This window comes from Oncorhynchus clarkii, chromosome 20 (genome assembly GCF_045791955.1).
Source record: "Oncorhynchus clarkii lewisi isolate Uvic-CL-2024 chromosome 20, UVic_Ocla_1.0, whole genome shotgun sequence".
Lineage (NCBI taxonomy): Eukaryota > Metazoa > Chordata > Actinopteri > Salmoniformes > Salmonidae > Oncorhynchus > Oncorhynchus clarkii.
Genome location: NC_092166.1, coordinates 56,532,808 through 56,545,000, shown reverse-complemented (window position 1 = coordinate 56,545,000; position 12,193 = coordinate 56,532,808). Strand labels below are relative to the sequence as shown.

At 44.6% G+C, this 12,193-nt stretch overlaps 1 protein-coding gene across 8 annotated transcripts in view; it reads left to right on the top strand.

The window, feature by feature from the left end:
• LOC139376548 (serine-rich coiled-coil domain-containing protein 2-like) overlaps positions 1-10,315 on the top strand; it is a 99,973-nt gene extending 89,658 nt beyond the window's left edge. For 2 of the 8 annotated variants that reach the window (XM_071119267.1, XM_071119268.1), the window contains exon 10: positions 4,259-5,247. In XM_071119267.1, the coding sequence (XP_070975368.1) occupies positions 4,259-5,011 (753 nt within the window). In that variant the 3' untranslated portion in view covers positions 5,012-5,247. Of the gene's footprint in view, positions 1-4,258 lie in introns of all 8 variants that reach the window. The other 6 variants (XM_071119269.1, XM_071119274.1, XM_071119273.1 and 3 more) reach the window with 6 other exon arrangements.
• The last annotated feature ends 1,878 nt before the right edge of the window (positions 10,316-12,193 follow it).

Sequence of the window (12,193 nt, the reverse complement as noted above, 5' to 3'; positions counted from 1 at the left end):
CCTCTACTCTCAGGTCCCGAACCCTGCTGACTGAACCTGTCCCTGCTGTCCCTGACTATCTGGACTCTAGGGGAAAATGTTTTTCCTGTTGAAATAGCCCCAGGACCATCAAAGCAGCATTGACATTAAAGCCAGAGATCGGCCCAATACATAACATAAGGGGGAGTGTGGTGTGTAAATGATTCTAAGCACAGTGCCAGAGGATGGGCTAGGTCCAGTGGCAGTTAGCCTTCACATTTTAAGAGTGTTGAGCCAGTAACAGAAATGTCGCCGGTTCAAATCCCGTTGCGAATCTCTGTGCCCTTGAGCAAGGCACTTAATCTCAATTTCTCCTGTAAATCACTCTGGATAAAACTGTGCTAAATTATTTAAATATAAAATGGGCAAGGTGGTGTAGTACAAAGCGGCGGCCAGCGGATGGCAGTGTGGACTACTGAATTCATCTCCATAGTCAATGAATCGTGGTAATAAGTTGAGGACTGGTGAGGCTAAACTTTGAGGCGTCTGATCTGCTGAGATGTCGAAGCTCAAAGCTATACATGTGAATATGTATGTACACAGATCACTGTGCAACAGATCAAAAAGAATAACTGCATTTACAGTGCCTTCAGAAAGTATTCATACCCCTTGACTTTTTTCCACATTTTGTTGTTATAGCAGGAATTCAAAATTGACTGAATTTTTGTTTCTTTCACCCATCTACACACAAAAGCCCATAAGAAAATGTTTAGAAATGTTTGCACATTTATTGAAAATTAAATACAGATATTTACACTTAACAAAAATATAAATGCAACAATTTCAAAGATTTTACTCACTTAGTTGATATACGGAAAAAAGTCAATTGAAATACATTTATTAGGCCCTAATCTATGGATTTCACATGACTGGAAATACAGATATGCATCTGTTGGTCACAGATACCTTTAAAAAAAGAAAGTTAGACGTGTGGATCAGACCACTATTTCCCTCATGCAGCGTGACATATCCTTCGCATCCTGCAGCGTGACACATCTCTTTCGCATCCTGCAGCGTGACACATATCCTTCGCATCCTGCAGCGTGACACATCTCCTTCGCATAGAGTTGATCAGGCTGTTGACTGGAATGTCCAACTCTTCAATGGCTGCGCAAAGTTTCTGGATATTGTTGTGAACTGGAACACTCGGTCGTACACGTCGATCCAGAACATCCCAAACATGCTCAATTGGTGACATGTCTGGTGAGTATGCAGGCTGTGGAAGAAATGGGACACTTCCAGGAAGTGTGTACAGATTGTGACATGGGGCCGTGCATTATCACGACAATGGGCCTCAGGATCTCATCATGGTATCTCTGTGCATTCAAATTGTCATAGATGAAAGGCAAATGTGTTCGTTGTCCGTAGCTTGTGGCACTCTTTTCACAATGTTGACATAAGCAAACCGCTGGCCCACACGACGCCATACACGTGCTCTGCGGTTGTTTGGCCGATTGTCCGTACTGCCAAAATCTCTAAAAAAGAAGTTGGAGGCGGCTTATGGTAGAGAAATTAACATTAAATTATTTGGCAATTGCTCTGGTGAACATTCCTGCAGTCAGCATGCCAATTGCAAGCTCCCTCAGGAATTGAGACATCGGTGTAATTTTGTTGTGACAATATTGCACATTTTAGTGGCCTTTTATTGTAACCAACATAAGGTGCACCTGTGTAATGATCACACTGTTTAATCAGCTTCTTAAAATGCCGCACCTGTCAGGTGGATGGATTATCTTGACAAAGGACAAATGTGCATATGGAACATTTCTGGGACCTTTTATTTCAGGTCATCAAACATGGAACCAACACTTTGCATGTTGCGTTCTATATTTTGTTCAGTGTAATTTACATAAGTATTCACACACCTGAGTCAATACATGTTAGAATCACATTTGGCAGTGATTACAGCTGTGAGTCTTTCTGGGTAAGTCTCTAAGAGCTTCCCACACCTGGATTGTACAATATTTGCCCTTTTTTTTCTTCAAGCTCTGTGAAACCACTTTCAAGTCTTGTCATAGATTTTCAAGCTGATTTAAGTCAAAACTCTAACTCAGCCACTCAGGAACATTCACTGCCTTCTTGGTAAGCAACTCCAGTGTAGATTTGGCCTTGTGTTCTAGGTTAATGTCCTGCTGAAAGGCGAATTCATCTCCCAGTGTCTGGTGGAAGGCAGACTGAACCAGGTTTTTCGTATTCGAGTTCGACCGATTTATGATTTTTCAACGCCGATACCGGACCAAAAAAAGCTGATACCGATTAATCATAATTTTGTATTATTATTATTTTTTAATATTCGTAATAATGACAATTACAACAATACTGAATTAACTTATTTTAACTTTAAATAAATAAGGAAACCTGTTCAATTTGGTTTAAATAATGCAAAATCTCAGGAGTTGATAGGCTTGAAGTCATAAACAGAGCTGTGCTTCAAGCATTGCGAAGAGCTGCTGGCAAACGCAGTCAAGTTTGAATGAATGCTTATGAGCCTGCTGCTGCCTACCACCGCTCAGACTGCTCTATCAAATATCAAATCATATACTTAATTATTATATAATAAACACACAGAAATACGAGCCTTAGTTTCTGGATTTGACCATATTAATGACCTATCATTTAGAAACAAAATGTTTCTTTCAGTGAACCGTTCCATATTTTATCCAACTGGTGGCAGCCCTAAGTCTAAATATTGCTGTTACGTTGCACAACCTTCAATGTTATGTCATAATTATTTCCCTCATTAAAATGCAAATCAATTTATAACATTTTTGACATGCATTTTTCTGGATTCTTTTGTTATTCTGTCTCTCACTGTTCAAATACCTACCATTTAAAATTATAGACGGATCATTTCTTTGTCAGTGGGCAACAGTGGTACAAAATCACCAGGGGATCAAATACTTTTTTCCCTCACTGTATTGCAGTTTTTTTTTAATACTTGTGTATTGAGTTTAAGAAAGGCATTGGTGCAACAATGGTGTTTTTTTTTTTTTTTTAGCTAATGTGCTTTTGTTAAATCATCACCCTTTTGGTGAAGTAGGCTGTGATTGCTTGCAACGCAGCACAAGCTAGTTAACTAGTAATATCATCAACCACGTGTAGTTAACTAGTGATTATGTTAAGATTGATTTAGTTTTTTATAAGTTTAATGCTAGCTAGCAACTTACCTAAGCTTCTTGCTGCACTTCTGTAACAGGTGATCAGCCTGCGACGCAGTCTCCTCGTGGATTGCAATGTAATCGGCCATAATTAGTGTTCAAAAATTACGAATATGAACACTTGAAATCGGCCTTAATTAATTGGCCATGCCGATAAACGCCCCAAAAATGGCAGGTAAGTCCTCACCTTTCCTCTCCATGGGGATTTGTTGTTGTGTTTTCAGCTGTGATAAATACACAACTTCCTCTTGCCCTGGCCAGCCTCCAACTCCCACCCTCCAAACAGACGTGTCATCTGACAGAATAATTCCCTTTGAGTCAGCTAGCCTGTCTACTGATTCTCTCTCTCTGCTTGACTGACAGGTAGGTGTGTATGAGGCCGGGCAGCCGCCATCTTCCCCACCCAAAAAAGCATGAGCGGGCTGAAGTAGGCCCCTGATGCCCCGGCGTGCACGCTAACCTTTTCACTAATTAAGGATGTGCTGGCATGGCGGCAGACACGGCCCGGGAGAGCTACTGCCATCCTATGTCTGCCTTATTTGTCATCGGAGGAAGCAGCATGTAGTCAGGCGAGCGAGCGAGTTTGCAGGCAGGAGGAGGGCTCTTTTGATGGTGACCTCTCCTACCCAGCCTCTGCATTGGTACATCATGGCTAATAAGTGCAGAGAGACTGCGACTACTGTACTGGAGCACGCAGCAGCACTGTGACAAGCCTGGCTGCAGACTCCAAAGAGTCCCCGGAATCAAAAGCGCCATCTCCAACGGCGTTTCATGTGTTGAATGCGGCGCAGTCTGTTTCTTTCTCTACCTTCGTAAGAAAAGGGAGAGGCGTTACGGTACACACTGTACAGCCTCGTGGGAATTGTGGGCTTGTTGTGCAACTGTCAAGAGACTGACACTGCTGTTTTGGGAAAAACATTGCTTAGGCATTAAAGACTGTACAAAATATTTGTTTCAAAAGCCAAAGAACAGAAATGATTTAGAGTTGATTATTTTTGTTATGATGGCGTACAATGGTTCTAGCTATAGTTTTGTTTATATACCGTTTTAGATGCTTAACGTATGTTTCTCTCCTCCCCCAGCCTCAAATACTACAGCCTTCCAGGCCATGGCCCAACAGGGTGCACCAACCCCACTCCCAGGAAAGATTAACAAACTCAGCCCACACCGAGGCCCCCAGTGAGCTGGCCTCTAACCCTGGCTGTGGCTGGGGGGACAGTCTGGCCAGCAGGGCCCAGCACAGCTCCCGCTCTGGCCTGGCTTGCCCTAGCCCTGCTTCCACCCCTCCTGCTGGCTGTTTCCCTGGCTCAGAAGAACTTAGCCTCTTGCTCAGCACCCAGCTGAAGATCAGTGACTCCGAGGGTCCGGAGGGCCGGACATGTTCTCCTCCCCACCCTGGATCAAGACTCAGGCTGGACTTAGCCAAAAGGATCCCTCCACCTTGTCTCTCGCAGTCCCCCGGCTCTCTGAAGAAAGCCTCCATCCCTAAGAGGCCACATGAAGGCCCCACCACCGCAACCACCACCACCCAGATGTCCATGGCAGGATTCCCCAGGGTGGTGAGAGGAATCCAGGGTAGGGGTGGTCTCAGGCCGGGCCACATAGCTCCACAGTTCAGGCTGAGTCTGCTCCCACCTGCCTCCAGAGGTCAACCCTGCTACAGTTCCACACCCCAGTCCTCTGCCTCCTTTCTGGGTCCTGCCCTGCCCGCCTTCCCCCGGACCAGAGCACCCAGACAGACTCCAGGCCTCAGAGAACCAGAGAGTGGTGGTCTCAAGGCCAGAGGTCTAGGCCCTCCCACCCTCTTACGACTCCCCAAGCCAAAGGGCCACTGATTGCTCTCTCTCAATTCTCAAACAGTGCCCTCTAGTAAGGCCATTCAGCACCACCCTCTACCCACTCAGACCCAAAAGATCAGACTTCTTCTAGAGGCTTCCGACCTCCCCTTAGTAAGGTTACCATGTCTACCCTGTGAGAAAGGATGACATGCAGACTTATATATAAAAAATAACCCAAAATAATATTTTATCTAACCTCTTCCAATAAGAATCACTCAAGGTCAGAATTTTTTGGGGGCCCATGTACACATTTGATATCGTCTCAGACGAAGAAGTAAAGCATAACACCTTATTGTTTACCCCCCCCCCCCCAAAAAAAAACTTGCTTCAACACTATCTGTACGCAGATAAATAGATTGTTGTTTTTGTGAAGTTCTGTTTCAAAGTGGGAACTGGCAGGATGCTTAACTTTATATTCCCTCCAGCCCCAACAAGCTACAATTGCAACTTTACTTTCTGGCCAAAACTTTTCCCAAGATAATGAACATGCTTAGGAACACCGTGTTATCTGGCCCCAATATAGCATTTATTGTTACTTATACATACTCAGTTGGGTTGAACTTTACAGGGCTCGACATTAATGCTTGTCTGCTTTCCCCCCCAAAAAATGGTTATGAAGAATGTAGATTTAAGTTGTCCGACTGGACAAGTAAAAAGAAATCACAAACAATTAGGCGAATCCGATCAGAATTGGGTCAGTGTCCTCCTAATCTCTGCAGAGCGCTTTAGAGTATAATTATTGTAGGCCTGCATTGACGGGCACAAGCGATCTTTCAATCATGCAGTCACGAGATGCGTTTTTGAGATCAAAGCAAGCCGCATGTGCACATGTTGATATTCATTGCTAGTTAGTGAGTTATTTGCCCAGCTCATTTTTGGTCGACAATGAAAATGCTGGAAAAGTTTGCATCACCTTGTCAGAGGAGAGCTACATTTGCGCAGCAGGTAAAGTAATGATATATAACAGCCATATTGTGTAGATTGGCTTGTTCTCACTACTTAACTATTTAGCTATTGGCATGTATTAATGTAATGTCCGATGGCCTAAAATATACTTCCACCCGCGCTCGTGTATAACCGCAAATGTCGGACACGCAGTTGATACGTGTGCACAGTGGATGAAACCAATTCTGCATACTCCGTTTGTAAAACCGTCTCGCAAGCGCTAAAATCCTCTCCTATTCAATGCTGGCCATGTAATTCTGCCAAAGTCTAAGAATATATATATTTTAAATAGCTTAATTGACAAGTAATTCCTATGCTGTCAAGATTTTCGTTGAACACTGAATATTTTAACCTTACAAATAGATAAACAAGTGACTTGAGCTTTCGGACAAGTAAAAAAAACAGTTCTACTTGTCTGAAGGACATGTGGCTAAGAAAGTTCATGTCAAGCTTTACTTACTGAACAACTGCCTGTATGTAGTGGTTGGGCTTAGTAGAACTTTGATTTCTCTGTAGACGGGAACTTTAATTTACCTGATATAATCTCTGCGTAACTGTGGTAGAGGGATTAAGGCAATATAACACAGTGGAACGGTTACAGGAACAGAGAATCTCTTGACTTGAAGGGGAACATTTGGTTGTATAGACTAGAGAATATAGTTTGTTACTTCAGATATTGTCCCTCTGGCTAAACTGGGGGGGGGGGGGGGATTCTACTTGCTGAGTGATGCTCTAAAGTTCCCCTTGCTACACAGACAGTATTTTGTCTCTCACAGGAGGTTGGTGGCACCATAATTTGGGGGGGGGGGAATGGCTGGAGCGGAATCATTGGAATGGTATCAAATACATCAAATACAACACATGGCTTATGAGCCGTTCTCCCCGCAGCAGCCCCCTGTGTTCTCTGGTTTTGAAACACCTTGTACCCTGAGAATGCCTTACGTTTTTAAGTGCACTCTCAAAAGTAGCTGTATGTTGCACTGTACTCTTCTGTCTACCGATAGTCTGTATCTGTCTTTGTCTGTGTGGTGGTGCAGTTTGATTGCGACACGGGGACAACAAAGAGATCAGAGGAGCCATCTTGTGCAATTGGTGCTCTCTGAGCCACCTTTGTTCCCCCTGTGCTTCCATCATGAGCAGGTCTAGTTTGGTCTGTGGGTAGAGGGTCACCCACATGCTACCTTAATGAGGCTGCACCAGAGAAGAGCTCAGCCTCTCAGCCCAACTACACAGCAGACGTGCTTCAGGCCCAGGTCCCTGAATAGAAGGGGACAGAAAGAAAGATAAATAATTTCCTAGCATGAAACAATGTTGCTGGTGTAATGCAGAGGCTGGCGGCAACTTCCACGTGATTCCGTAATGATTCTGAGTCGGATCCAGTTGGCATGGTAACGCGGCTGAGTGGCACAGTGGAGGTGTGTGAGGATGTCGAGTGGGTTACGCACACGCTCAGTGTGTCCCTGTCGACAGCAGGGCCAGGCATGCTCCTTTGACATCTGCTGAGACTTAACTCTCCATTTTTATTTTATTTTTTATTGTTCACTACTACTTCTCTCACTCCTTCCTCAAGGTGATAGACTTACAATGAGTGCATCACGGTGGGGCAGAGTGTCAAGGAGGATGGAGAGGGACACAATGACTCTCATTTGCTTTTCTTCAAAGCCATCATGTCTAACTACTTCCTGGTCTGTTACTATGTTTAGTCCTTGAGAGCTTTAAGTAGTAGCCAATGGGCACCATTTGTACCCTTGACCTATCAGGTCCTTATTTCCTTGATGTCATAACTGATCTTTTGATCCCAAGTCAGTTGGCTGAGTGTACGTTGTAGAATGAGCGGAACGTCACCCAGTCAAAACGATCTCAAAGACTAGAATAAAAATGCCTATTTCTGTAACTTAATTTGGCATTTCTTCTTCCCCAGCTAAAGCTTTACATGTTTTTCTATGCAACACAGTTGTGCCCTAGTCATGGAAGATAAGTCACAGTGGTACATTAGTCATGGGCAATGAGCTGGTTGCCTCCATGAACCCTTCTCGTTATGGGCATATGTAAAGGCAGATGTAAGTGTACTTGATATCTGAAACACTTGTTTTGCTGCCACCAAGTATTTGTCTTCCCATTCCTAAATGATTGGAAGCCATGCCCCATAATGGTCATCACGAGCACTCACCTTGTACGTTTTTGTCAATCGCTTTGAAGTGCTTTCTGCAGCAACCCTACAACGCATGCGTACAACATCACCCTGATCTGAATCTGCCTCAGGACCTGTTAAACGTCACCCCAAAACAACTCTGCTGTTTGGAATGCACGGCTGCTTCCAATCCCACCCAGATAAGAACCAAATACTTTTTATACATTTAATCTCTTCAATGATGAACAAACAAACAAACTATTTGAGGTTTGTCGGGATGAGGAAGAGATTAATTTAATCAATTCCTGTTTGACAGTCAGAGTCCTTGACTTAAAGGATTTAGAATGTTCAGGGGGAAGGAATATTTAGTTTTTAATGTTAACGAGATCTTAACAGAAGCCCTAACATGTTTGTCTCTGAGAAATTCTCACCCAAAACCCCCGAAATAGGAGTGACTTAAAGTTATTGAGAAGGGTTGAGACTTGTTAGTCATGCATTATTATTTTTTCGGTTGTCTAGCTTTGCTTGGCTTACCATATTATGGTATGTAGATTAAACAAATGTCAAGTAAATAACTTGCCATCAAAATGACTGCATGGGATAGCATCACGTAGCAGTATTCACCGTAAAGCACTCTTGCTGTTCTTGTGTATTACAGAAGTGCCTGCTTTTGTGACTTCCTTTCCCGTAGTCCTGAACATAACATTTTGGTATGAAGATGAGTGTGGTTCTGGAGCTTGGTCCCACTGCCTGGCTGTGTTGCTGAAAGAGGAAGGAGGTCTGCCTTGGGTTCACAGGTGATTCCCACTCCTTGCTGCATCTGGCTGCCAGTGGGGCTTCCTCCGCCCCTCTACAGGGTTCAACACAGGGATGCATTATGCTCTTCCAGGCTATCCGATGTTAGCATGCCAGCCTCACTTAGTATTCACTGTCCCAGACTCACACAGACAACCTGTTCTGACTGGGAAGGGCAGACCTGTTTGTCTGTCTCACTACAGAAGCATCCTCTGTATTCAAAAAGCAGGCCAAGCTATGCTTCCAGTGTTGTCTCAGCTCTGACGTTTTGAATTTCAAGTGTTCAGATTTGCTTTGCTGCCGTCTCAATGCACTCTGGTGTGCCCCCTTGTCCTTGTGAGCAGTCTTAAGTAGATCTGCCGCTGTGCTGCTCGGCTTTTCACGAATTTAGAACAAATCTCAGTTTTTAAGCTCATTTTACTTTTTTTCCTCCGTTTTTTTTTTAAACTGGAAATGTTGAAACAGTAGTTTAATTCATGAAATTACATTGTAAACAGCGGCATGTGTTTGCTGCTCATTACGATCTGTTTAATGTCCCTCATTATCTCAAATGGCACCCCATTCCCTTTTATAGTGCACACAATTTGACCAGAGCCTTATGAGCCCTTGTCTAAAGTAGTGCACTATATAGGGAATAGGGTGCTATTTGGAACGCAATTGTCGCCCCCCCCCATTTCACAGATGTGGGGGCCTAGACTTGTCCCCGACCTTGTGACCTGCCAAGAAAAAATTGGGCTATCACTACCCCAGTTTTTATTTTATTTGTTATGTATTCTTCTGGTCAGGTCACTTGGTAATTAGAAAGTCCTGGCCACTTATCTTATGGACAGTGAGTACTGGATTCAGGTCCATAATCTTCTGCTTTGTTGTCGTCTGATATCACTGCTGTGAACTTAAACGCCATAACATGAGTCTGTTTTGAATACACTAAACAATATGGCAGATGTACTGTATGACGACTGTTCTGTTTCTTTCACCTCGCTAGCATCACATTGACTGTACATTGTACTGTATAACTTATTTTCCTCACCTATGACAGGAAATTAAAATGGAGAGACTCTGCTCAGAGGATCGGTTGTGTTTCCTCATGTATTTGTGTTTATCTTCCTGCCACTTCTGTTTTAATTCCATGTTTGCTATACTGTTATTTAATGTGCAATACGTTAACGATTGAGAGCATACTGTTGTACACAATACTAATTATTTATGTCTATCCAATATCTGTCTGTGTAATTGTCACTGTGAGCTTGTCAAAAAAGGAACATCTCAATCTGAAATGCACTTTAAATGGTTGTGTTGAGACTGAATAGGAATGAATGAACTTAAATGTGTTGAACTACTTTTTGTTTTGATTCTGCTCCCCACCCTTTTTGCTGTGATCTCTCTGAGGCTACGGAGTGGCTGAGCGCTCAAATAAAGACTGCACTCAATCTGTGTGTGTGTGTGCACAGTGACAATGTGGTGGGGAAATGAAGTGGTTAGGTCTCTGGGTTTGGCATGAGAGGGTAGGAACCAAGGAGAGATGCAGTCAGTGGTGGGGATAAGGGGACGAGACGCTTGGATGAGAAGAGACGAGTGGTTTGTACAGTAAGAGAAGTGATGGAACATGAGTTGTTTGAATGGGTTTTTGGGTGAGGGTGGTAAGGGAGTGTAGGGATCGATGGGCTAGGGTGGGGTGAGATGGGTCTAGGGGTAGAGATGACTGTTCATTCACTCAAAGGGAAGCACAGCCGCGAGCTGCCCAGTGACATGAGCCTACCAGACGAGCTAAATCGCTTCGAGGCAAGCAACACTGAGGCATGCATGAGAGCATCAGCTGTTCCGGACGACTGTGTGATCATGCTCTCTGCAGCCGACGTGAGTAAGACCTTTTAAACAGGTCAACATGCACAAGGCCAGACGGATTACCAGGACGTGTGCGCCGGGCATGTGCTGACCTACTGGCAGGTGTCTTCACTTACATTTTCAACATGTCCCTGATTAGGTCTGTAATACCAACATGTTTCAAGCAGACCACCATAGTCCATGTGCCCAAGAACACACAGGCAACCTGCCTAAATGACTACAGACCTGTAGCACTCACGTCCGTAGCCATGAAGTACGTTGAAAGGCTGGTAATGGCTCACATCAACTCCATTATCCCAGAAACCCTAGACCCACTCCAATTTGCATACCGCCCAAACAGATCTACAGATGATGCAATCTCTATTGCACTCCACACTGCCCTTTCCCACCTGGAGAAAAGGAACACATGTGAGAGTGCTATTCATTGACTGCAGCTCAGTGTTTAACACCATAGTACCCTCAAAGCTCATCACTAAGCTAAGGATCCTGGGACTAAACACCTCCCTCTGCAACTGGATCCTGGACTTCCTGACGGGCCGGCCCCAGGTGGTGAGGGTAGGTAGCAACACATCTGCCACGCTGATCCTCAACACTGGAGCCCCCCAGGGGTGCGTGCTCAGTCCCCTCCTGTACTCCCACGACTGCATGGCCAGGAACGACTCCAACACCATTAAGTTTGCAGACGACACAACAGTGGTAGGCTTGATCACCGACTACGACGAGACAGGCTACAGGGAGGAAGTCAGAAACCTGGCCGGGTGGTGCCAGAATAACTACCTATGCCTCAACGTAACCAAGACTAAGGGGATGATTGTGGAGTACAGGAAAAGGAGGGCCGAGCACTCCCCCATTCTCATCGATGGGGCTGTGGTGGAGCCGGTTGAGAGATTCAAGTTCCTTGGTGTCCACAACAACAAACTAGAATGGTCCAAACACACCAAGACAGTTGTGAAGAGGGCATGACAAAGCCTATTCCCCCTCAGAAACTAAAAGATTTGGCATGGGTTCTGAGAACCTCAAAAGGTTCTACATCTGCAACATCGAGAGCATCACTGCCTGGTACGGCAATTGCTCGGCCTCCGACCGCAAGGCACTACAGAGGGTAGTTCGTACGGCCCAGTACATCACTGGGGCTAAGCTGCCTGCCATCCAGGACCTATACACCAGGCCGTGTTAGAGGAAGGCCCTAAAAATTGTCAGACCCCAGCCACCTCAGTCATAGACTGTTCTCTTTACTACAGCATGGCAAGCGGTACCGGAGTGCCAAGTCTAGGACATAAAGGCTTCTCAACAGTTTTTACCCCCAAGCCATAAGACTCCTGACCAGGTAATCAAATGGCTACCCGGACTATTTACATTGTGTGCCACCCCCAACCCATCTTTTACAGTGCTGCTGCTCTCTGTTTATGATATAGGCATAGTCACTTTATACACTTCATTCATGTACAGTGGACTCAAATTAC